This window comes from Nomascus leucogenys, chromosome 15 (genome assembly GCF_006542625.1).
Source record: "Nomascus leucogenys isolate Asia chromosome 15, Asia_NLE_v1, whole genome shotgun sequence".
Classification (NCBI taxonomy): Eukaryota; Metazoa; Chordata; class Mammalia; order Primates; family Hylobatidae; genus Nomascus; species Nomascus leucogenys.
In genome coordinates, this window is record NC_044395.1 from 93,609,958 (window position 1) to 93,637,416 (window position 27,459).

At 38.7% G+C, this 27,459-nt stretch overlaps 1 protein-coding gene across 4 annotated transcripts in view; it reads left to right on the forward strand.

Moving 5' to 3' along the window:
• The window catches only part of HIPK3 (homeodomain interacting protein kinase 3), a 100,438-nt gene that overhangs the window by 58,835 nt on the left and 14,144 nt on the right, over nucleotides 1–27,459 (forward strand). For all 4 annotated transcript variants that reach the window (XM_003254384.4, XM_003254382.4, XM_030829117.1 and 1 more), the window contains 6 exons: nucleotides 13,203–13,326; nucleotides 21,769–21,888; nucleotides 23,463–23,549; nucleotides 24,060–24,244; nucleotides 25,655–25,814; nucleotides 26,265–26,388. In XM_003254384.4, coding sequence (XP_003254432.1) covers nucleotides 13,203–13,326; nucleotides 21,769–21,888; nucleotides 23,463–23,549; nucleotides 24,060–24,244; nucleotides 25,655–25,814; nucleotides 26,265–26,388 — 800 coding nt within the window. The remainder of the gene's footprint in view (nucleotides 1–13,202; nucleotides 13,327–21,768; nucleotides 21,889–23,462; nucleotides 23,550–24,059; nucleotides 24,245–25,654; nucleotides 25,815–26,264; nucleotides 26,389–27,459) is intronic.

Sequence of the window (27,459 nt, forward strand, 5' to 3'; positions counted from 1 at the left end):
CTCAAGCAATTCTCATGCCTCAGCCTCCCGAGTAGCTGGGATTACAGGCACGCGCCACCACACCTGGCTAATTTTTGTATTTTTAGTAGAGACGGGGTTCACCATGTAGGCCAGGATGGTCTTGATCTCCTGACCTCGTGATCTACCTGCCTCGGCCTCCCAAAGTGCTGGGATTACAGGCGTGAGCCACTGCGCCTGGCCCTAGCTAAGTTATTTATTTGTAGAGACAAGGTCTCGCTGTGTTGCCCAGCCTTGTCTCGAACTTCTGGACTCAAGCTGTCTGCCTGCCTTGGCCTCCCAAAGTGATAGGATTACAGATGTGAGCCACTGTGTCTGCCTGACTCCTATTTTTATAAAATATTAGCTATTGATTAGTCATAGAAATGCAAATTATTGCTGTATTCATCTCTTTTGGTATTGGGCTGTGAACTATATTTGTGGCATATTGGTAACAAATATTAAATCTTTGCTGTCTTCTATCCTCCATCTCTTGAGTTTAAAATTTAATAGGCTTTGAAAATATTTGTTATTGCTGTTATTCTTTGTACTTGGTGCTTTGATCTGGATCATTGTCGTGCAAACTTAAAAGATTAAGTGGCCTTTCAATAAGGATATTTTTAATAGTGATATTTTTAGTCTAAGACACAAACTACATTTGAATGAGTGTCTATTCTGAGCTGTACTTTGATTACATTTCAACATGTAATCACAACATGGATAGTTGCGGTTATAGAGTCAAAAAAACAATCTGCATGAACGTCCAATATTCTGTAGTGATGTTATTTCTTATTATATCAAAAACATTCATAACAAAAATACTTGTAGAAGCGGTTGGTCATCTGTTTTGAAATCTGTCTACCTTTCTAAGAATGTTGAGGGTTTGTTGCTTGTTTTAAAAAAGCACCATTCTGTGGGATATTGAAAAAGCTGCCTTAACCTGAAATAAACTCACTAGTAGTATTTTGACAGCCATCCTTCTGTTAAAGTTCCACTTGTGGAAATGCTGTTCTATATTTTCATAAATTTTAGTTGCATTATGATTTGGAAGGAGTCTTGCAGGTACTCTAGTATAAGTTCCCCTGTTATGCTAAAAGAGTCTCCTTTATGGTATCTTCTACACAGTGATGGAACCTCGAAAGGACATCTCCGGTATTCCTTTCCCCTTGAGGCAACACATTCCTACTTCAAATACATGTGTTAGAAAATTGTTCCTGGCTAGGCATGGTGGCTCACACCTGTATTCCCAGAAATTTGTGAGGCTGAGGTGAGGGGATCACTTGAGGCCAAGAGTTCGAGACCAGCCTGGGCAATGTAGCAAGACCGTGTCTCTACAAAAAATAAGAAACATTAGCTGGGCATGGTGGTGCATGCCTGTAGTCCCAGCTACTTGGGATGCTGGAGGGAGGAGGATTGCCAGACCCTGGAGGTTGAGACTGCAGTGAGCTATGATTGCATCACTGCACTCCAGCCTGGGCTATAGAGCAAGACCCCATCACAAAACAACAACAAAAAACCCCGAAAATTGTTCCTTATAATAAATAAAAATGAATAAGATTCACTTAAGATCTAATTTGGTACTTATAATAAGAAAACTAGTAAATTCCTGTGCAGTCTCAAGGACTGACAACTTTAAACATTAATCTTTTTTTATTATGTGTTTAATTAAATTATTTTGAGACAGAGCCTTGCTCTGTTGCCCAGGCTGGTGCCATCTTGCTTGCTGCAACCTCCGCCTCCTAGGTTCAAGGAATTCTCGTGCCTCAGCCTCCCTAATAGCTGGAATTGCAGGTGTGCACCACCATGCCTGACTAATTTTTGTATTTTTAGTAGAGATGGGGTTTTGCCATATTGGCCAAGGCTGGTCTTGAACTCTTGACCTCAAATGATCCTCCTGCGTCAGCCTCCCAAAGTGCTGGGATTACAGGCGTGAGCCACTGTGCCTGGCCCTAATTTTTTTTTTTTTTTTTTTTTTTGAGTCTCGCTCTGTTGCCCAGGCTGCAGTTCAGTGGCACAGTCTAAGCTTCCTGCAGTCTTGCTCAGGCTGTCCTCCCACCTCAGCTCCCCAAGTAGCTGGGACCACAGGCACACACCACCACGCTCAGCTAATATTTTTTAAAAATTGTTTTATAGAGACCGAGTCCCCATATATTATCTGGGGTGGTCTTGATGTCCTGGCTCAAGTGATCCCTCCCAGCTTGGCCTTCCAAAGAGTTGGGATTACAGACCTGAGCCACTGCACCTGGCCAATCTTATTTTATAGTATGAGATGCTTGTTTTAAAAACAATAAAATATTGTGGAAATATGTAGCATTTCCTACTCCTTGCCAGGTTGATTCCTCATTGATAATTGCTGATACAACTTAGGCGTGTATCCTTCTATTTGCTGTGCTTGTACAAACACTTGTTTATCTGTGCCTGCATTTTATAACCACTTTAGGTCTTTGCTGTCTTTTGTTACAAGTATAGGGCTTTAACTTGTAAGAATTTGTTGAGTGCATGATGTATTGGTATCTGTGACTAATCACACCTACTGACTAGTAGATGGTCACATCCACTGTTGAGCTCATTTCCTAACTGCCTCTGTAAGAAGATGTTACAGTCATCTTTAGGAACTGTCTTCCCCCAAAATAAGAGCTTTGTTTTAACTAAGAGGTATTTTAGAGGATGTCTATGTATTTAATGTGAAAGATTTTTTATGGTTAAGATGAGTAAATGCTTAAAGAACAGGAAGAGTTCAGTAAAATGTCCACTAGAATTCTCTTAAGTATATTTTACATTTCCTGATAGTTTTAAAATCAAAGGTGATAGGTATAAAGAAAAAGAGGAGATTATTGAGAAATACAGCATCTAAGTGTGAGCACTTGCATTAAGATAAAAGTTCAATAGTTTTTTGTTTTTTTTTTTTAGTTTTATTTTTTATAGAGATGGGGGTTTCACTATGTTCCCCAGGCTGGGTTCGAACTCCTGACCTCAAGCAATCCTCCCATGTTGGCCACCCAAAATGCTGGGATTATAGGCGTGAGTGAGCCACAGTGACTGGCCCAAAAGTCCAGTAGTTTTAGGGACCATAGGAATTATTTATTTTAAGGTGTAGTGGTTAAAAGCATGGATTTTGAGTTCTAACTGTACATCTTACTAGCTGTGTGACCTTAAGCAAGTTACTTACCCTTTGTCTGTTTCTTCATCTATTAAAAGTGTTTATATGAATATTAAATGGGTTAATACTTATAAAATGCTTAGAACATTGCTTGGTTCATAGTATTATGTTGGTACTTTATTACTGTCACTGTATATTTTAAAAAGGATTTATATAGGATGAAAAGTTTGGTTTAAAAAATGCTAGCAAAATCTCTCTGTCTCTTCCCCTTTTCTTTTGATCATCATAGAAATCTAAAGACCAGTTAATCATAAAAGGAACATAACAAATGTTTTCTCATGTTATAGAACTATTAGAAAACATAGGTCAGTATTTTCCTGCTCTGTAGAAAATAAAATCAGAGGATATCTTTATTGAATTGCCAAAAATTACTTCTGGGCCAATTTCTAGGTTTTCTGTTCATTTGGTTTCCTGTGTTTCTTTGAATCAAAATTTTAGGATTTGAGATGAAATGGAATAGAGAAAGAGGCTTTAGAATCAGGGGTTTAAATTTAAATCCCAGTCCCACCACTTTCTGAGTAACTTTGGGCAGTGTATTTGTTATCTGTTGCTGTGTGACAAACAATCCCAAAACTTAGTTGCTTCAGAAACAATGATTTATTATTTCTCATTCTGTGGATTGGCTGTACTCAACCCAGGGGTTCTTCTGTTTCATGTAGAACATTTTGTTTACCCACATTTTTGGTCTTGGGTAGAAGAACAATGCAGTAATCTGTTTTTAAAACATTTTCTTTAAATGAAATTATGCTTATGCCTGTAATCCCAGCACTTTGGGAGGCCTAGGCGGATGGATCATGAGGTCAAGAGATCAAGACCATCCGTGCCAATATTGTGAAACCCCATCTCTACTAAAAATACAAAAAATTAGCTGGGTGTGGTGGCAGGCACCTGTAATCCCAGCTACTTAGGAGGCTGAGGCAGGAGAATTGCTTGAAGCCGGGAGGCGGAGGTTGCAGTGAGCCGAGATTGTGCCATTGCACTCCAGCCTGGGCAAAAAGAGCGAAACTCCATCTCAAAAAAAAAAAAAAAAAAAAGTCATGATACCTGGCACATTGTTAAAGCTTAGTAAATAGTATTTTTTTAAATTATGTAGTCATAAAACAGTTGTCCCCAGTGCAAAATGGCTATGTAAGAGTCCATTGGTTCATACTTGTTCAGCTCATATCGGTGATGTTTAACAACATTTTCTTTGTTTTCCTGAATGAATGATATATGCTATTAGCTTTTGTTGGTTGATCAATTCATTGAACAAATAATGAAGTGTTTTATATGTTGGGAATATAGCATTTAAAGAATTAAAGTTCTTGTCCCCACATAAGTTATATTCTAGTGGGGGCAGAGAGGAAATAGATAATAAGCCAACGTATTTATCACTTAATGACAAGTGCTATACAGAACAGTCAAGCAGGATAAAGGAAGAAAGGCAAGTGCCATGTGTTGGTGAGGGTTTACTCTTCTATTTAAGGTGGTCAGGGAAGGCCTTTCTAGTAACATGACTGTTAAGCAGTAACACAAAATAAGAGGAAGGGGTCAAGTCTTGTATTCTCTCTGCCTGGAACTCTCTTCTCCCAGATATTTTTAAATGCAAAGGTCTTGAGGCAGGAACTATGGTTTGAAACAGTAAGGAGGCTAATGTGGCTGGACCAGAGCAAGCAAGTGGGAGAATGGTAGGAAGTTTCAGATGTAGCTAAGGGCTTGCCCCCTTGTAGGCCATTGTGAGGAATTGAGATAGGAAGCTATCAGTGTTTTGAGGAGAAGAGGGACATGGTCTAATTTATGTATTAAATGGATCACTCAAGCTGCTAGATTGAGAATAGATGGCAGAGGGTAAAGACAGAAGCAAAGAAGAGCAGGAAGCCCTTGTAATAACAGATGGAGGTGATGGGGGTTTAGATTAGAGTGGTAACAGTAAAGGTGGTTACATTGTGAGGAATTTGACTTTTACTGTGATAGGAAGCCAGTTGGGATTTTGAGGAGTGGAGTGACATGGTCTGATTTATGTACTAAATGGATCACTCAGACTGCTATAATGAGAAGAGATGGTAGAGGATAAGGACAGAAGCAAGAACAGTTAGGAAGCTCTTGCAGTAATCCAGATGAGAGGTGATGGTGGTTTGGATCAGGGTGGTAGCAGTAAAGGTAGTTACGTTCTATTAATAGATACACCGTATTTTGAAGACAGTCAGTGGAATTTGCTGATGTAGGAAGTGAGAAAAAGAGAAGAGTTAAATTTGATTCTCACAGGTTGTGGGCCTGAGAAGCTGAAAGGATAGAATTGTCATTTACTGACATGAGTAAGACTGTGAGAGAAATGAGTTTGGGGGAATCAGGAGTTTTTCTGAACACATTCAGTTTGAGATGCCTAACAAACATTCAAGAAGAAGTGCTGAGCAGACAATTGGATTCACAAGTCTGGAGTTAGAGATCTGAGTTGGAGATACACATTTGGGAGTCTTAAGAATAGAGGTGATTATTTAAAAACACGTGACAGGATGAGATCATGTAAGGGAGGTCAGTTTGCATAGAGAGGATAGATGCCCAAAGACTGAGCCTTCAGATACCCCAAAGTGTAAACGTTGGGAAAATGAAACGGAGCTAGTGAAGCAGTCTGAAAAGGGTGTGCTAGTGAGATAAGGAGGAGAACGAAGAGTTCTGGTGCCCTGGAATTCAAGTGCAGGTAGATTAATAATCAGCTGTGTTAAATACTGCAAGTCAAGTAGATTGAGGACGTAGTGAATGCAGTGGTTTAGTGACCTTGATAAGAGCTATCTGGGTGGAACGATAGGGTAATGAAAGCCTTTTTGAATGAGTTCAAGATGGGGGTAGAGTTGGAGGCAGCTTGTATAAACAGTGCTTTCAAGAAGGATTGTGTAAAATGGGAACAGAAAAAAGGGGTGATGGCTGAAGGAGGATATATAATCAAGAGTTTTTAAATTCTCCTTTATTTTTCCAAGATGGAGATCTAGAATTGTCCTATAGAGAAAGAGATATTGGTAATGAGGGTGGGAAATTGGAGTGATGTACTTCAGTAGGTGAGCATGGATGTCTTAGAAGCATTACACTGACAGTTGCAAGTGGTCTAGTAGATGTGGTAAGAATATGGAAGCTGTCTTTCAAATTACATCTGTTTATTTTAGTAAAGTAGAATACAAGGACAACAGTGAGGGTGGGGAGGAGGTGGAGGTTTGAAAAGAGGAAATGTGAAGTAGAACAGTGAGTAGGAATAGTTTACAGGAATGTATATACTGCTTTACATTTCACACACATTCTTTTACTTAGTCCTTTAGATAATCTTCTGAGTGTGTAAGGTTAGTAAAACCCTGTTTTAAAAATGAAAATACTAAGGCTTAGGTAAATTACACGCTATTAGGGGGAGAGCTATGTATCTACTCCTGAGTGTTTGAAATCTAGCTCTATTTAGGTGATTTTTATTATGTGAAACCAGTGCTTCCCTACCAGGCTCCAGTATTTGTCTTCCCAGAGCTTTTCTTCATACAGTCCCAACTTTTTATTTATTTTTTATGTTTATTATTATTTTTTGAGACAGAGTCTCGCTCTGTCGTCCAGGCTGGAGGGCAGTGGTGCGATCTTGGCTCACTGCAAGCTTTGCCTCCTGGGTTCACACCATTCTCCTGCCTCAGCCTCTCGAGTAGCTGGGACTACAGGCGCTTGCCACCACACCCGGGTAATTTTTTGTATTTTTAGTAGAGACGGAGTTTCACCGTGTTAGCCAGGATGGTCTTGATCTCCTGACCTCGTGATCTGCCTGCCTTGGCCTCCCAAAGTGCTGGGCATACAGGCGTGAGCCACCGCACTGGCCATTACATTCCCAACTTTTTAGTACTACTGTAACATAAAGTTCAATGAAATTCGCTCAAAGGGAATTGCATCCATGATCCATGTTCTTTTATATTGAATTGCCAGTGTATGAGCAAGAGGTTCTTACTGTTTTCTTTTAGTGCCCTAGAGGTTTGAAAAATGAATAGGACAAGATTAGCTCAACCATAAAGGCTGCTGCACTGGACAAAGTAGAAAGAAAAATCAATAGTTCCTTCAAAAACTAGTGCCCATAGCCAAGGGCTCACACCTGTAATCCCAGCACTACAGGAGGCCGAGGCAGGCGAATCACTTGAGGCCAGGAGTTCAAGACCAGCCTGGCCAACATGGTGAAACCTCATCTTTACTAAAAACACAAAAATTAGCCTGGCATGGTGGGACATGCCTGTAGTCCCAGCTACTCGGGAGGCTGAGGCAGGAGAATTGCTTGAACCCAGAAGGCGGAGATTGCAGTGAGCCAAGATTGTGCCACTGCACTCCAGCCTGGGTGACAGAGCAAGAATCCGTCTCAGAAAAAAAACTAGAAAAACGAGTGGCCACTGTTTCCCTTTTGAATATATGTTCCATCAAAGGCATTTTCTTCCTGAATAGGCCAGTTCTGTCTGAGGCCGTACTTGTTCTTCACGTAGACCCTCTCTACTCTGACCTTCCTGAGCACTGGAGTGTGTTCTTCTCAGCATCCTGGTGAGCTGACACGGCCTGTCCTGTTAACAGCTCATTTTCTATAATAGACAAAAAGTAGAAACAACCCAAATGTCCATTACCTGATGAATGGATAAATAAAATATTGTATACAAGGGAATATTATTCACCAATAAAAATAAATGAAGTGCAGATATGTGTTAAAACATGGTTGAACACTGAAAACATTATGCCAAGTGAAAGAAGCCAGTCACAAAGACTACGTATTATAGGATTCCATTTATTTATTTATTTATTTTTATTTGTTTATTTTTTTGAAGACAGAGTCTAGCTCTGGTTGCCCAGGCTGGAATGCAGTGGCATGATCTCAGCTCACTGCAACCTTCGCTTCCCAGTCTCAAGCAATTCTTCTGCCTCAGCCTCCCAAGTAGCTGGGATTACAGGTGCACACCACCACACCTGGCTAATTTTTGTATTTTAGTAGAGACAGAGTTTCACCATGTTGGCCAGGCTGGTCTTGAACTCCTGACCTCAAGTGATCCTCCCAGCTTGGCCTCCAAAAGTGCTGGGATTACAGGCGTGAGCCACCACGTCCGGCTGGATCCCATTTATATGAAATGTCCAGAATAGGCAAATCTATAGAGACAGAAAGTGGATTTGTGGTGGCCTAGGAATGGAGAAGTTTGGGGAAGTGGGGGAGTGACTTCTATTGGATAAAATGAAAATTGTTTTTCAACTTACCCACTTTAACATAAGTTTTATATCAGTGCTTCAAGATTTTAGAGTAAAAGGATTGATAAATTCAACTAAAAGCACATGGCAAAAAATAAAAAAGGAAAAGAAATGGTATTTCAGACGTAGATTGGCTTTATCACATGCCCTAAACTGCTGTGTTTATGGTTTTCACACTTACCTTCTAACTGCGAGTTATTATTTATAGAGTAGGAAAAACAGGTTTAGTTGTATTCTCCATTCAGCTGGCATGTTTAATTTGCGCCTTGACTGTTCTACAAAAGTACAAATGATGTCTCTTCTCTGCAATATCCTTAGCACTGCCACATACACATGCCCAGAGGATAAGAGTTAAGGTAGATGAAAAAAGTGGAAGAACTTTCTGTAGGAGTAGGACAGAAGATTTCTGTGAGTGGTCCACTAGTCAGAATTCCTGCTATGGTCTCTTTCATACACAAGTATATTTAGCCCATGGGAGGAATTTGAGAGCCAATTAAGATGAAACCAGTAAACTAAGTTTTATTCACTACTGACAGACGGATGTATTCTTTCAATGCATGGTTTATTTTTTAAAGTGTATTGTGTTGTAAACTGGCTGGTAGAACTGTCATGTTTCTGGCAGTTTCATCTAGATTTTAAGTGCTTTCAGGCATTGCTTCCCAACTTTCCGCATGCTATGGTATGATATACATAGAAAATGCATGGCATGCTACGGTTAACTTGGGAGAATTTGGTCTTGTTTGTAGGGGACTTAGTGAAGAAATTTACTACATTTTCTCTATGATAGATAATGTATTGTGAAATGAAATGAAGAAGCTTTTGGGAAGCTAGTTGTGGCAGCTGTGAAAGTGTGCCACTCAGAGTCCCCTTCAAGAGAGTCCCCTGTGTGGAGCAGCTGGCTGCGAGCCTCTAGCTGCTGCTCCTTCAGATGTGCTGCAATGCTCAGGCTGAGGCCATACTTCCTTTGGGCCCCTTCCCATCAATGACCAGGCACAGTGGGGGGTACTAGAGTTGGGCTATTCTTGCTTGATGGGAGGTTCCTCATACAGATAATGTTTGCTTAGGGACTTGGTATTGGCCCAACCGAGACTTTCTCATAACTGCACTGCTGTGGGAGGTTCTTTGTACCCAACTACTCCTTTGCCTCTCCTCTTCCACCCTCAGACCCTGCTCAAGTTTCTCCTCATCTCCTTCTGCTTCCTCGCTGCCCAGGCATCTTCCCCAACAAATTTCTGGTGTATCTAATTTGCTTCTCAGAGGATCTGAACTAATGCAATAATAGATAGTGAACTTGTATAAAACTCCCAGTTAAAACTCTTTCGTATTTTAAAATGGGAAACTTGAATTTGCTTCTGTGAGTGTAACTTTTGTATCTCAGGTTTTATGTTTGAGTGGCTATGTGCAATTCCTGATCAAGATTTTGTAAATATGACTCTATATTCTTGTTGTCACCATCAGTTAGAAACTTGACTTATTCATTAAATGGTAGCACATGGCAGAAGGAATTTGTTGCTCTTTGTCTGACAGAAACTCTATTCTTACTGTTAACAGAATTAAAATGATTTCAGTCTCTTTAAATGGTATATCTTAGGTGCTGTTAGTCTGTTACTTTCCTTTATTGCCAAATGCGATACTGAAAATTTCTACACTGAAAAATTTCAAATCCCATGAAGAATTTTTCATATTAAATATTTCAAAATAATCATAAAACTTGTATACACACAGTAATAGGCCTATCATTAGTCTTACTGATTTTTGTTTCGCATTCAGATTAGTATATGGTTAACATTGGTAGTGAATCTCATTTCGATGCCATACTTTCAAAACTGCATTTTTGCTTTGAATCTTTTTTAGTATAGGTTAATATATGCCCTTTATAAACTCTTGTGCCCTGTTCTCTTTCTTTCTGCCTAGACTTCTGTATTTGAAGGCCTAGTCCAAAACCAGACTGTACTCTTATACTTTTCTTTGTGTGACTCAACCTATGTTGAAATGATTTATTTGAGAAATATTTACTGAATGCATATTCTTTACAAGGTTCTGGGTACGCAAATAATGAACAAAAAGAGATAAGGTCTCCATCTTTGATAGCTTTTTTTGGTACAATATTGTGAATATATAGGATTAATAACTTAGTGCAGCTTACTTTTTTTATCTTTCTACAACACGTTTTAGCATTTGATTATACCTAAATATAATTAATGTGTATACATCCATACAGACACTTGAGTATTTTGTCAAAAGAATGAAAACTTCTTATAACCATGTTTTGAAAATCTTTTATATCTCATAGAATCTCCCGTGGCTCTTGTTTTCAACAAATGCCTGTGGATTGGTTAAGGTTCTACTGAATCTTAAGTATTATTTACAGCAGAGATGGGGCCAGGAGGAGAATATTCACTGGACAGATCCCAAGTCTGTAGTAGAAAACAACTTGTTCATTATCCTCTGAATTTCCTTTGCCAGAAGAGTTGTAGGGAGGAAATGGGGTGGTCCTCCCATTGGTCTAACTTCTTGAGTGTAGGGCTTTGGTTCTCAACTTTGGCTATATGTTGAAGCCACTCTTGATTCCTAAGTCTAATCCCTAGGGTTTCTGATTTAATTGGCGTAGGGTGTGGCCAGGACCAAATAATTGTAATGTGTAGCCAAGATTGAGAACCACTGCCTTAGGAGATGACAACCCCCAGTCTCAGTTAAGAAATTAGCAGGCTTATTTTGCTTAACTCTAGATAATATACGTACTGAGAAGGTCTGGGAACCATCCCAATTGTAATAAGGATCCATAGCTGCCTGATCTTTGTTTCAAAGGTCTGTTCTATACAAAAAGATACCAGAGATCCTCAGAGAAATCGCTGTTTCTAGGACTGGAACAGGGAAAGAACAAGATGCACCTGGAATATCTTGCTGTGTCAGAAAGCAAAGAAATAATCAGAGAATGATGAGGACATGTCAGAAGAACATAAAAGTCTGAGGGAGTTATGACTGGTCAAATCTGGGATTTCTTTTTTTTCCCCTGAGACAGAGCCTGGCTCTATCCCTCAGGCTGGAGTGCAGTGGCACAATCTCAGCTCACTGCAGCTTGGACCTCCTGGGCTCAAGCGACCCTCCCACCTCAGTCTCCCAAGTAGCTGGGACTACAGGTCCGGACCATCACCCTGGCTAATTAAAAAAAAAAATTTTTTTTTTGTACAGATGTGGTCTCATTATGTTGCCCAGGCTGGTCTGGAACTCAGGCTCAAGCAGTCCTACCATGTTGGCCTCCCAAAGTGCTGGGATTACAGGTGTGAGCCACCATGCCAAATCTGGGAAAATCTGAGAATCAAAATAAGTAATTATAGTCATGGATTATAACTCATTGAATAAAGTAGGAATCCTTTAATCTGTACTCATACAGGTAAATAAATGAAAAAAATGAAAGTTTGCTAAGAAATGGATTATTTATATAGTTTCAAATTGAGATCCCACAAAATACTTAATTAGAAAGAGAAATGGAGGAACTTAGTAGTGGAGAAATATAGCAGACATCATGTGATCAAAGTAAAAATTATTAGTAATGGAACATATCAGAATTGCTTGCCTAATAAGATACAGTGAGAAAACATGATCACTTCTGTGATATTCCTCTGAATCTAATTATGAGGAAACATCAGACAAACCCACACTGAGGGATGTTTCTCCAAATATCTGGCCTGTAATATGTTACGCAAAGGTCATGGAAATCTAGACAAAACTTAGGAATTATTCCATATTGAAAAAGACTGAAAGAGATAGGACAACTAAATGCAATGCATGATCCTGAGTTGGATCCTTTTGCCAAAAAGGATGGTATTAGTATAATTGGCCAAACTTAATTGGAATCTGAAGCTTAGAAGATGGAGATGTATCAGTGTTCATTTCCTGATTTTGATGATTGTATCGTGGTTATGTAGGAGAATATTCTTGTTTGTAGGAACTATAAAGTATACAGAAATTTGGCAAGTTATTCTCAAGTGATTTAAGGAAAAAATATGTACTGTTCTTGCAACTTCTCTGTAAGATTGAGACTGTTTTAAAATTAAACACACATGCACACACTAATGTAGAATAACTGTGATACGTATGACTTCTTTGGAATTACACAGCTGTACATGGGGTCTGTCTTAGAACATGAGTCTTCTCAAGGGAAATCCATATGAAGGTGCAACATAATTTATCTAGAAATAATATGTTTCTTGGAGTACATTTCCCAAATGACCAAACCCTTTTAAGTGCTGAAATGCTTTTTAACTATTTTGTTATATGCTGTATACTTGTTTGCCTTTTAAGACAATACACTGAATTTAGTTTAATCTCTTGGATGACTAATGGCTCCAATTAGGTAAATATTTATTACTGTATTCTGAAGTAATATCTAGGTCTAGATTCACTTTTAGCCTTTGAGGGTTTTGCTTTGTGTTTGTTTTCTCTCTCAATGTCTGGTTTTCAGTTCTGCTGATGTCATAGTACGTATTTAATAGTTTGCTGGTTCTCTTCCTATTGTGTTATTTCTGATCTACTGTAGTCTTAAAAACAAGATCTATGTTTTTCCTTTTTCAAAAAATGTTATGTTAATAAAACTATAAGGGAAAAGGATTGCAGTGGAAGAGACTTTATTATAGAAATGTTGTACTCATAGTACCCCTTTCAGATTAATTCAGGAGTATGTCTAGGTTTCAAAGAGTTCTGAAATAGTGAGGAGTTCCTATACATAGAATGTGATACCTCTGTCATTTTACCAACTTCCTAGAATGCCAGTTGAAATTAGGTAATTTTAGAGAAAAACCACCCTGATTTTTGTTTTAATTTTAAATTTCAGAGCTCCAGAGATTATATTGGGGTTGCCATTTTGTGAAGCCATAGACATGTGGTCATTGGGATGTGTGATTGCAGAATTATTTCTTGGATGGCCGCTCTACCCAGGAGCCTTGGAGTATGATCAGGTAACAAATAATGATAATCTAATAGAATTGGTAGAAAGTAAAGAATAATAACAGACTTACAGGAACACATGGCTGCAGGTGTACAATACACTGGAAAGTCTTTTTAACATAAAGTGACAGAATCTGGGATCTTGTAGAATTGATTTTGAAAACTGTTTTATAATGTTGAAGTAAGTTTTCATAAAGTTACAGCCTACAGAGTCTCAAAACCAGTTTTGTAAAATTATTGGGAAAATTTTATACTGTAAACATATAAAGGTTTGGATTGTGTCCATTTAATTAATTGTGCTTTGCTTGGGTGACAAACTTTGATGATGTATGAAACGTCAGCCCCTGCCAAGGCATAAAAGCTCCTAAAAGGCGTTAAAACTTTTGGTCTTAAACCAACTGCCATTATTGGTGTTTTAAATACCTCAGTAACTTGAACCCTTCTCAGTCTTTTTAGCTGTATTGAGTGGTGCTGAAATTCTCTTTTAGCACTGTTTAATGATTCTCAGTAGAATTCAGCAAATTACCTTATTAAGCACACTTTTCATGGTACATTTCAGGTATATTCATTAGCCTTTCTGTACTATTAAACAGTGTTGTTTGCTAGTAGTCTTAAATATTAATACCAAGATTATTTTTTGGAGAAACTGCCATCTTATTTATTACTCTTTGAGTATCTTTGAGATAATGTACTCAACTCATTCTAATAGAAAATGCTAGTCAAAATCAACAAAGTAGTTACATTAATTTTGTCATTCTGATTAGTATTTTTATTTAGATGATATTTAACTTTCTAGCAAGAAAGAATAGAAAATAGAAGAATTTAAAGCACCTATTACATAATCATGATTATAGCCTGGTATTTTAGGGCTATTTTCTCTGTCAAGAGGAAAAAGAGAGGTAATTAATTTAGGTGACTTAAATGTTCCTGAGATGACTCTGTCATTTAATACTGATTATTAGATTAGATGTTATCATTGACTTTAATCTCTTGTCATCATCCACGAACCTTCCCTTTTAGGTTAGGTTTTCCATATTCTCTACCATCCCTCTTCCGTGTTCAGGATTCCACTGAGTTTCTGTAAAATTTTCCATACATCCTGTCTTCTTTCAGCTTTCTACCCAATTACTAGCTTTGATACAGATGTGAGACTACTGTCAGTTCTGAACAAGTTAGTAATTGAATCAGAGTCCCGTAATCCTTTAGCTGTTGGAGTACGGAGGCACCAGTAAAATGCTAGAAATACACCCTTGGCTTTGTAGATTAGCCTATGGCATACATAGTACCCTGGAGCAGGACACCCTCTAGTGGCAATTTCAAGTTGGTTTGTTATTATACTCGATTAGGACTTCACAGTTCATCTTGAACAACTGATGTTAGTATTGAAAAGGACCCCAGAGATTACCCAGTGACTGCCCCTTTTTCATTTTATAAAGGAGAAAAAGGCCCAGAAAAATGAATTCACTTGTCAAAAGTCACAATAGTAATTTTAAAGACAAAGCCTTGACCAAAGCTCAGTTTTTCTAAATTTTATAATGAATGTTTGTTTTTTTTTAAACTAAACTTGGAACAGGTATTATCTGATCCAGATTGACAATGTTTTCAGGATGTATATTACCAAAGGGATTAAAAAAAGCCATTGGCCCTTGGCATATAGCATCAATAGTCTCACAGTTCAGTGGGGGTTTGGTTTTGTTTTGTTTTGTTTTGTTTTTCTTTTTTCTTTTGAGACGAAGTCTCGCTCTGTCACCCAGGCTGGAGCGCAGTGGCGTGATCTCAGCTCACTGCAACCTCTGCCTCCCAGGTTCAAGCGATTCTTCTGCCTCAGCCTCCCGAGTAGCTGGGATTACAGGCATGCGCCACCATGCCCGGCTAATTTTTATATTTTTGGTAGAGACGGAGTTTCACCATGTTGGCCAGGCTGGTCTCAAACTCCTGACCTTGTGATTTGCCTGCCTCGGCCTCCCAAAGTGTTGGGATTACAGGAGTGAGCCACTGTGCCCCGCCCACAGTTCAATGTTTTAAGATATTTTACAAAATACATGAATGCAAAGCAAATAAATTGTAGTGATTTTGTGGGCGTCTTTGTTTTGGCCCTAATCTGGGACTTTAAACTCATTTTCAAGCATGGTATTTGTTATAAAGGCTTTGATAAATTTTGATAATTTTTTTTTTTCCCTATCAATCTTAACTTGGTTTGGGACTTTCAAGTGCTTTTTTTTTTTTTTTTTTTTTTTTTGCACTTGTTAAAATGTTCACATATGTTTTTCTTTTTTCTTTTTCTTTTTTGAGACAGGGTCTCACTCTGTCGCCCAGGCCTGAGTGCAGTGGTTCCATCTCGGCTCACTGCAACCTCTGCCTCATAGGTTCAAGCAATTTTTCCACCTCATCCTCCTTAGTAGCTGGGACTACAGGTGTGTGCCACCATGCCTGGCTAATTTTTGTATTTTTAGTAGAGACGGGGTTTCATCATATTGACCTGCCTAGGTCTTAAACTCCTGACCTCAAATGATGCACCCGCCTCGGCCTCCCAAAGTGCTGGGAATACAGGCGTGAGCCACTGCGCCTGGCCACATATGTTTCTCAGAACAGCTTTAGTCTGTTTGTTAATGTGTTTGACTTTCATAGATTTTCCCCATCTCCCTAGATTATGATCACCTAATGTTAGGATGTGAAAGGGCCACCAGTAGGGTGTGTCTCTCTCTAATCTGTTCCTTATTCCAGAATCAGCTGCCTAGACATACTTGGATACCCCAATTGGGGAGTTGGTATTTTTTTTTAGGCAGGGTCTCAGTCTGTCATCTAGGCTGGAATGGTCATAGCTCACTGCAGTGATCATAGCTCACTGCAGTCTTGAACTCCTGGGCTCAAGGAATACTCTTACCTCAGGCTGTGCCCAGTAGCTGGGGATACAGGTGTGCACCAGCATGCCTGACTCATTTTTAATTTTTTGTAGAGATGGGGTCTCTTTCTCTATGTTGCCCAAGCTGGTCTCAAAGTCCTGGGCTTAAGTGATCCTCCCGCCTGGACCTCCAAACGTGCTGGGATTACAGGTTTGAGCCACTGCACCTGGCCTGGCAGTTTTTTTCTAATTATTATTTTTTGCCTTACAGTGGCAATGCAGTGGGCAATAGTAATATTTGGTAATTAATGCTTACTAAGTTCTTTTATGTACTAGAAACTGCTGTTAACACTTTATATTAACTCATTTAATGCTGGTAACAACCCTATGAAGTACACACTACTGTTGCCTCCATTTTATAGATGTAAACTAAAGAGTTCTTAACAGTGTATCATATTCTTCTTTAGAGACAGAGTCTTTCTCTGTTGCCCTGGATGAAGTGCAGTGGCAGGATCATGGTTTACTGCAAACTTGAACTCGTGGGCTCAAGTGGTTCTCCTGCCTAGGCCTCCCAAAGTGTTGCAATAATAGGCACGAGCCACCGCGCCTGGCCAAATTATTATATTCTTAAAAGCCAAATTTGAGTCACCAGGAAAAATATTCAAAGTATTTTAATTCTTCATTATAGGGTTGGTGTTCTAGCCCTTTCATCATATTTATCATCTCTTAAAGCCTTTCCAATGCCATTTTCTCTTTGGATTTTAGATTCTGTAAGTAGACACTGACCATGTTGAAAATTTATAATTTCATATTTTCTTGTATGTGCATTTTATTTCCGTTTATATGGACATCTATATTTAGTGTGTGTGGTTAGGGAAGATCCTACCCACCAATTGTTACAGTGCGTGAATCCCTTCCTGTCTTAATTGTAGATAAACTGTCTTTTATTAGTGTTCTATTTACAGGACTTATATTTACTAGGGAAATATCAAAAGTATTCTAGGGAATTAAGGACTATTTTATGGATGGATGGATGGATAGACGGATGGACAATAGTTGGTAAATGTTGATTATTTCTCCAAAATGTTTGTTGGAGTTTAGATAGAATGTTATCCAGAACAACTAAGAGTTTGACTTTATATTCAAATTATATTTGGTAATTTCAAGTCTTATGTAACAAAAATAAAGTTCACTATTTCAACTGCAGAGAAAATAAATCTTTCAAGATTTCTATTTTTGTCAGGCTACTTAGCAAAGAGACCCACACAAGCTGGCCCAAATAATTTATATGTGTGGATGTATTAGGCCATTCGCATTGCTATAAAGGAATACCTGAGTAATTTATAAAGAAAAGAGATTTAATTGGCTCACAGTTCTGCAGGCTGTACAAGCATGGCTCCAGCATGTGCTTCTGGTGAGGGTCTTAGGAAGCTTACAATCATGGCAGAAGGGAAAGGGGAGCAGGCGTTTCACATGGTGAGAATAGGAGCAAGAGATGGGGGAGATGGGTACTACACACTTTGAAACAACCAGATCTTGAGATAACTCACTGTTGGGGGGACAGCACCAAGCCATTCATGAGGTATCGGCCCCCGTTACCCAAACACCTCCCACCAGGCCCTACCTCCAACACTGGGGATTATATTTCAACATGAGATTTGGTGGGGACAAACATTCAAACTATGTCAGTGGACTATCACAAGGATCCAAGAATGGAACTATAATATGACTGGGATTTGTGAAGTTTGGAATTGAAGTTGCTTTTCAAAGCAAGGTGACACTAGAGGAATTAACAGGTGTTGGTAGAACTTCACTGGTACTGGACCATCAGTGTGACTTGGCTGTTCTTCAAGTGCCTTTGTCTATTCTGATCTGAGTTTCTGCTCACCTTACCTTTGATTAGGTTACATGACCATAAAACTCCAGCCCTACCTGTAACCCTTTAGCTCATCCCCCGAGAGTCATTGGTATTTCTTAGTTCACATTTCTGACATAGTTAATCTGATTGACTTAGTTTTTTTCTAGTTGAGTTCATGAGGCCAGTTTAGAATTATGTGTCAGATTCCCATTCTTCATCCACTGGAAATGGAAGAAGGCAAACATTTATATATTAGGGGTTCTAGATGAAACATTTTTCTCTTCAAAAGACTGGGCGGGCAGTATGACAAGGAATAAACTCAGGTTTTCACTGGCCACTTTTTTGTTTGTTTGTTTGGTTTTGTTTTGTTTTACAGAGCCATGTCAACTCCTGAGGTACATTAATTGCTCTGTTCTCTTTGCTTTTTTAGCACTTTGTTTTCTTCTTCACAATGGCTTACTAGCTTAATTGCAGATTATATGCTTAAATATTTTTCTGTTCTACTGAATTGTGCTTTTGAAGATTGGCATCGTATTTTATTTATCTACATGTCTTTAGCATCTAGCAAATAATAGATGCTCTGTTTGTTGAAATTGAATTGTTGATGGCTTTTCTGTCTGATGCAGCATCCAGGCACCAAACTCTTAGTACTTTTTCCTTCCATTTTTCTGTTTCCTTAAAATAAGGGATTTAGCTACTTAGTGGATGGGAGGTGGGGAGAAAGAGCAGCACTTTAACGAAATGAAGCCAGTTTGTAATGTGGAAGTTTTCGTTGTCATTTTATATAAAATTGGGGATACAAATGTGGATAAAACAGACTGTTATTGGAAGGCACACAATCTAGTAGGGAAAACAGACATGTAAAAAATTGTAATATAGTTATAATAATTATAAATGCATGTTCTAGGTGTGATGATAGCACAGAGTAGAGTAATTACCTCTGCTTGGCATCGTCAGGGATGGCTTTATAGAGGAGAAGATTCTTGAGCTGAGTCTTGAAGAAGGAATAGTAAAAGTTTTTCTTGTGGATTTGGTGAAAGGGGGAATATGTATGTTGGATAAGTAGACGTTCGAGAACAATATAGGAAAGAGAGACTGGCCCATGTGGTTCGACATGGTGCCAGTTGGTGCCGAAGTACCAGGAGAATATAAAAGGGCAGGGAATATATATAGTTGGAGGGCCTGTTTGCTAGGGTTAGAGGTCTGGAATTGATACTCTAGGTAAGGAGTGTCCAGCCTTTTGGCTTCCCTGGGCCACACTGGAAGAAGAAAAATTGTCTTGGGCCACACATAAAATACACTAAAATTAATGATAGCTGATGAGCTTAAAAAAAAAATCACAAAAAAATCTCATAATGTTTTAAGAAAGTTTACAAATTTGTATTGGACCTCATGCAGCCCCTGGGCCGGGGCTGCTGGTTGGACAAGCTTGCTCTAGGCGGTAAAGGGTTATTAAGTAATTTTACACAAGTGACTAACAGATGCACATTTTGCCAGAATGTTTGGCAGTAGTGTGAATAATGAATTGGGGGTGAGCGGGTAAGGACATTAGGAGAGACTGGAGGCAGGTAGAATAATCAGGAGGCTTGTGAAATTGTTTAACTCAGAATTGAAGAGAATCTGAGGTAGAGATGGAGAGGAGGGGACAGTTGTGAGAAATGTTAATGAAGTAAAATTGTTAGGCTTTTGGATGTTGGGGGAGCATGATGAGGAAGAGGTACAGGGCATCAATTTCAGGTTTCTGATTTGAGTGGATGGTGTTGCTATTAACCATAGGAGGAAAATACATTAGGATTAGCAGATCTGGGGGCAAATCAGTTTAGGATATATTCAGTTGGAGGTACTAGAGTCCAGCCAGGTTGAAAGTTTCAATAAGCAGTTGGGTCTGGAGCTCCAGAGCTAGAGCCAAAGATTGAGGCGCAGATTTAGAGATAAAATTGTGGGCACTTAGGACTTGTAGAGGGAAAAAAGAAAGACAAGACTCTGGAAAGCAGTGTCATATAAAGAACAAACAGAGGAACACAGTTAAAGACTGTCAGGAAGTAGAAGAGACCCAGAAAAGCATGGATGGCGTCATGGAAATTGAATGAGCAGTTTTTATGTAAAATGGTAGTAGCCATTAGTATCAAAGTAAAATAAGGATTTATATGTGATTATTAAACATGTCTGTCACTAACAGGCCATTACTTATCTTAATACCATATCATGAGGGTGATGAGACTAAAATTCAGATTGCAGTGTGTTGAGGTGTGAATGGGAAGTGAAATAATATAGGGTACTATTTTAAGGGTGAGACGAGAGAGTTAAGTAGTTAAGGGAGGTTTACTTTTTTTTTTTTTTAGGATAGAAGATATTGAACATTTTTGTATTTGGTGGGGAGAGAGCTCAGAGGGAGGAAGAAATAGATGCAGAAGAGGATGGACTAATTGATGGAGCAGAGTCTTTGAGGTTAAAAAGAAATCTTTTCCTTTATTCTCAAATACAGGTTAGGGGAGTCAAGTTTTAGTAAGAAGGAAGGATGGAAAAGCAATTTTAGCCCCCAGAGATCTCTCTCTTTTCTGAGCCCCTGTTTATCCCCCATGTTTCCCACTCATAAGTGGGAGAATCAATATTTCAGGGCCTACTGTGTACCAGGCACTTTCATGGGCTCTGGGGGTATGTAAGTAAACAAAAAAGTCCTTCTGTTCATGGAACTTAGAGTCTTATGGAGAGGTAAGAAAATGGAAAGTAAATGTATAGAATATTAGGTAATGAAAAGCACAGTGGAGAAAAATATAGCCAGGAGGATGGTGGGTGAGGTACTGAGAAGGGCAGAGGTTGCTGTTATTTATTGATGGGTCATGGAAGGCCTGGTCAATAAGGCAACATTTGAACCAAGAGCTGAAGGAAGCAAGAGAGCCATACAGATATCTGGGGAAAGAATGTTTCAAACAGAAATATTAAGTTCAGAAGCCCTGAAGCTGGAGTTTTTTAGTATCACCCTTGGGAGACCCCATCAACTACCATGCCTCTTCCCCTAGAGACACAGCTGTGTATATATCAGTGTCTCAAAAAAGTGTTCCCTCCAAACTCCCACCATAGTAATTCACCCATTGTTTATCAATCTAAATCTCTTTTGAATCCATTCCTTCCTCTCTTCCCATTCAGTCTCTCAGTTCAGACCCTCTTCATCTCTTCTCTGGCCTTATCCCCTCACCCATTGTCAGACATTTCTTTAAAATGTAAGCTGTCAATTTCTTGCTGAAATTTTTCTAGTGGTTTCCCATTATTACCTCCTGGCATATAATCCAAATTTCTTAATTTGCTGATAAAGCCCTTTACCTGCTAGTTCAATTTCATCTCTTACCATTCTCTGTTAGTGACCCTCTGTACTTCCAGTCTTTGAATGTGAGGGCATTCTCTCTTGATTTTCCATATTTACACATGCTATAACCTTAGCATAGTTTTTCCCCCCACCCTTCCAGTGCAAACTCCTATTTGTCCTTTAACACCAAACTTGAGGACCACCTCTTCTAGAACTTTACCTGACCACAATTACTTTAGGTATGCCTTTTCTATCAAGCATGCATTTATTATGATACTTATAGTTCTGTATTATAATTTTTTCCATATATGTTCTCCACTAGACAGTGCATTTCTTGAGGGCATAGACTATGTATTTTCATACCTGACCTAACATATAGCCTAGTGTCTGACTTAAGTGTTCTGTCACATGAAAGAATAAACTATTCTGTTCTGTAAATTATTTTTCAGATTCGATACATTTCTCAGACTCAAGGTTTGCCAGGAGAACAGTTGTTAAATGTGGGTACTAAATCCACAAGATTTTTTTGCAAAGAAACAGATATGTCTCATTCTGGTTGGAGATTAAAGGTAATTCATTAAAAAATAGAATATTTAGAAGACTAGTTTTCTAAGATGCCTCATATGCATGGATAATACCTTCCATGTCTATTTACATTTTACTGCATTTCTTCCTTTTTTTGAATTTTCATTTTTGGCCCTTCTTTATTTTATTTTATTTTTTTCAATTTTTTTAGTTTTTATTTTTTGAGATGGAGTTTCTCTCTCTCGCCCAGGCTGGAGTGCAGTGGCGCCATCTTGGCTCACTGCAACCTCCGCCTCCTGGGTTCAAGCGATTCGCCTGCCTCAGCCTCCCAAGTAGCTGGGACTACAGGCTCGCACCACCATGCCCGGCTGATTTTTGTATTTTTGGTAGAGGCAGGATTTTGCCATGTTGGCCAGGCTGGTCTTGAACTCCTGACCTCAAGAGAACCACGCACCTCTGCCTCCCAACGTGCTGGGATTACAGGCGTGATCCACCATGCCTGGCCCCGTCCTTCTCTCTCTCTTTCTCTTTTTTTTTTTTGAGACGAAGTCTTGCTCTCTTGCCCAGGCTGTAGTGCAGTGGTGCGATCTTGGCTCACTGCAACCTCCACCTCCCAGGTTCAAGTGATTCTCCTGCCTTAGCCTCCCAAGTAGCTGGGATTACAGGTGCTTGCCACCATGCCTGGCTAATTTTTGTATTTTTAGTAGAGACAGGGTTTCACCATGTTGGCCAGGCTGGTCTTGAACTCCTGACCTTGTGATCCGCCTGCTTCGGCCTCCCAAAGTGCTGGGATTACAGGTGTGAGCCACTGTGCCCAGCCCCCTTCCTTCTTTAAGAAGAAAGCCCTCTTAGAATAACTTCACTTACTCTCTAATTCAACAACATAATTATTAATTCATCTTAAATTAAAAAAAACTTTTATGTGTATAACAACATTTGTGTTGTGTGTTTATCTTCTCAGTTCTACATTATTACACTTTATAGGACAGGGAATGAATCTAACCTCTTACTACATATCCCAAGTGTGCTAGGATCTTTGGGGGAATCAGTAAATCCTCAATAATTAACTTCATAAACAGTTATTATTATTATTGTATTTTTTGAGACAGAGTCTCACTCTGTTGCAAGGCTGGAGTGCAGTGGCACAATCTCAGCTCACTGCAACCTCCGCCTCCTGGGTTCAAGTGATTCTTCTGCCTCAGCCTCCCAAGTAGCTGGGACTACAGGCACATGCCACCACATCCAGCTAATTTTTGTATTTTTAGTAGAGATGGGGTTTCACCATGTTTACCAAGGATGGTCTTGATCTCTTGACCTCATGATCCACCCGCCTCGGCCTCCCAAAGTGCTGGGATTACAAGCGTGAGCCACCGTGCCCAGCCTAGTTATTTTCTTTATGGGGTTTGTTAAATTTGCAATATTTTTCTTGGCCTGAACCAAGCACTTCTCATTTTTTTTTTGCATATACTTTAAAAAATACATTTTTGATAGTTTCTCTTTTGAAATTACTATTTGCCTTAGAATATTTAATATATTAGACTAAATGTGCCAGGATTAAAGAAATTTGCATATTGTGGGTAATAATGTGTTCTTTTTTCCCTTTGATGTATGCAATAAGACATTGGAAGAGCATGAGGCAGAGACAGGAATGAAGTCTAAAGAAGCCAGAAAATACATTTTCAACAGTCTGGATGATATAGCGCATGTGAGTACCATAGCCACATTTGTTAATCTTATATGCTTAGATGGTAGACTTGAATGCCAAGGAGCCCAAAACATGTTACTCAGTTTTTAAATGGCTACAGAGTCCATGCTGTTTTTAAGTTTTTCAAATGAAACTGATTCTATTTTCAGCCTTTCAGGAGCTAAATTGCGTTTGTCATTATCAAAATTTTAATTTACCTGTTCGTTCTTTAGTAAAAAAGTATTTGCTTTGAAAGGAAAAATCCTAGCCAACAGATTTCTTTTCCCTATATTTCATTAGAAATGGATATTTGTTTAATTTTTAAAATCTTCTTTTATGCTTTGAATCCTATTTGGTACCTCAACACATTTTCAGGATTTGTTAATATTAATTGTTCTTCTCTGTTTTAAGATAATTGTAGTTCCCTCTCCGCTCCTGTGTTGTGATTTTTGTTTTATTTTTTAACTGTGGAATTTACAGTACTCTCTGTGACTTATTTTTACTTGATGGCTTGAAATTTTGATTTCTTAGGTGAACACAGTGATGGATTTGGAAGGAAGTGATCTTTTGGCTGAGAAAGCTGACAGAAGAGAATTTGTTAGTCTGTTGAAGAAAATGTTGCTGATTGATGCAGATTTAAGAATTACTCCAGCTGAGACCCTGAACCATCCTTTTGTTAATATGAAACATCTTCTAGATTTCCCTCATAGCAACCAGTATGTTACTTTAAGATCTTTTAAAGTGGTTCTAAAAAAAAATTAGTCTGTAGAAAATGACTGCATCAGAGAAATTACTTTTCTTCATTAAATACAAGTAACCTGAGTCAAAAGAGGCTAAGCTAACTTGACCAAGTTCACGTACACCAGTAAGTGTCAGGGAACTAGAATCCAAGTCTGAATTGCAGTCCAGTGTTCCTTCTCAAAAATGCAATACTAAAAATAAGACTGAGTGGTTTTGTTTTTATTAAACATGACTTTCTTACCTTAATAACCAGGCATATATAAAAGGAAATGCTAACAGTTTTTCAAGTCACATTTCAGTTTTCCTAGACTGTAGATTCTATCATATTTTGAGTCGTACAACTTCCATTTTACATTTTTTTCCCCCACAACTTTTGCTTTCCTTTTTCCTCTTTTTCTCCTGCATTGTGAAGAAAAGGAGGTTTTTTCATGGTCAGTAGATCATAGGTCAGTAGGGAAGAATATATACTAAAATTCTAAAGGCCTTAAATATTACAAATTCTTTGTGTTTTGTTTGTTTGTTTTGGAGACAGGGTCTTGCTCTGTCAGTTGCCCAGGCTGGAGTGCAGTGGCACAATCTTTGCTCACTACAACCTCCACCTCACAGGCTCAAGTGCTCCTCCCACCACCTCAGCCTCCTGAGTAGCTGGGACTACAGGCATACGCCACCATGCCTGGCTAATTTTTTGTAGAGATGGGGTTTCACCATGTCGCCCAGGTTGGTCTCGAACTCCTGGGCTCAAGTGATCCACCCACCTTGGCCTCCCAAAGTGCTGGGACTACAGTTGTGAGCCACTGCACCTGGCCAAATCTTACAAATTCTTTGAAACTCAGATATATTTTGGGAGATGAAGGGGGTAAATTTAAGTGACTTAAAACAGCTTCCTTCAGTATTTAAAAAGACAAAATTAAGAAGGCATAGGAATGAATCCAATATTTATCATTGTGAATTGTTCTTAAAATTTACATTTTTCTACAGCCCAGTTACATTTTCCCCTCAAACACTTAAAATGTCCTAATGTTTTTCATGTACAGTCACTTTGAAAGTAACATGATAGCAACTCTTTGGTACTGTTAATTTAGTGGTGAGGAGATCTAGAAATTTCGGAAAAAGTTTTTCATGTAGGGGATCGTAAAATTATTGCATGCTAACCAAAAAATGCTTACGATGGTTTTACTGTTTTAAGAAAAATATTGCAGAATATATACTTCTACTTGCTCTGAAACTTAATCTTTTCTGGTAAGATTTCCTGTTAGAAATATTATCGGAAAGAAGCAAATTAAGTGCAAATCATAGGATTTTTTTCTTTTAGGAATAATTTTTTTATTTTGTCAATGTACCTCAATTTAAAACAATACTGTAATCCTTCACTTTTTCTTTTACAGCGTAAAGTCCTGTTTTCATATTATGGATATTTGTAAGTCCCACCTAAATTCATGTGACACAAATAATCACAACAAAACTTCACTTTTAAGACCAGTTGCTTCAAGCAGTACCGCCACACTGACTGCAAATTTTACTAAAATTGGAACATTAAGAAGTCAGGTAAGAATGTGTAGTAATTAATAACCTAGGGTCTTTTTTTAATGATTGCTCATTTTACTTTTGATATATACAGAAGTTTGGTGTTAGTTGTTAGAATGTACAGAGTTGGTGAGGTCTTACTATACCTGTTTTTACCAAATCTCTTAAAATTTCAAGGTAATAATTGGAACATATCTACTCAAATTCATTTTTTTCCATTCTTCTCTTCATTCTCTCAATATCTTCCACCTGCCCTTCTATGCCACCACTCTACCAAAAGTAGAGGTCAGTAGAATCAGTTTTTAAATTTTAATTTCGGCAGCTTGTTTTTGTTCTCATTTTCTGGACACATTTTAATAGTAGAATTATGATCTTAAGAAATGTGTTTGAGTTCTATTTGTACAGCATGTGTATTTCATTTAGAAGGCTGCTCTGTATCATGTGCTCTGTACAATGTGCTGGTTGTTTCAGGCATTGACCACATCTGCTCATTCAGTTGTGCACCATGGAATACCTCTGCAGGCAGGAACTGCTCAGTTTGGTTGTGGTGATGCTTTTCAGCAGACATTGATTATCTGTCCCCCAGCAATTCAAGGTATTCTTTTATTTAAATTTTGCTTTGAATCTAGGCATGCTTTATTTTAAAATAAGTTTAGGAATCTGTTCATTAAATATATTGTATAATTTTTGCTGCATTTAGTGCTACATTTGAATTTAAGCTGTTCAGGCCAAGTGCGGTGTTTCACGCCTGTAATCCCAGCACTTTGGGAGGCTGAGTCAGGCGGATCACTTGAGGCCAGGAGTTTGAGACCAGCCTGGCCAACATGGTGAAACCCCAGCTTTCCTAAAAACACAAAAAATTAGCTGGGGTGGTGGGTGCCTGTAGTCCCAGCTACTCGGGAGGCTGAAGCTGGGAAGTGGAGATTGAAGCTGGAAAGTGGAGGTTGCAGAGAGCCGAGATTGTGCCACTGCGCTCTAGCCTGGGCGAGAGTGAGACTCTGTCTCAAAAAAAAAAAAAAAAAAAAAAAAAAAAAAAAAAATTTAAGCTGTTCAATAAGCCTTTAGACCAGTGACACTCATTTCTTGACTGGAACTCCATTATAGGTATCACTAACAAAATGGGTCATATGACAATTGTATTTCCTGTAGAGTCTAGCATGATAAAATACCTTAATAGGAATGAATGAACTTGGGAAGCTACAGGTTGGCCTATACTGGGTATCACTGTTTTAAACATTTATCTACCAATACTAAACATGAAAGTGACTGAGAGCTCAGTTATTTAAAATTTTGGTCAAAAGAGTTTTGTCCCAAAATATTATAGTCTTTATTGATAGCTTAGGTAATAAATAATGGATTGATATCAATTAAATTAATGTCCCTTCATTAAATAAAAATAGCCAATTAAATCCTCAAGCGGAATGGGTGACAGAATACCTTTGAAAAGGCTATACATTCTTTTTTTTTTTTTTTTGAGACGGAGTTTCGCTCTTGTTGCCCAGGCAGAAGTGCAATGGCGCGATCTCGGCTCACTGCAACCTGCAACTTCCATCTCCCAGGTTCAAGCAATTCTGCCTCAGCCTCCTGAGTAGCTGGGAAGCTGGGATTACAGGCACGCGCCACCACGCCTGGCTAATTTTGTATTTTTAGTAGAGACGGGGTTTTT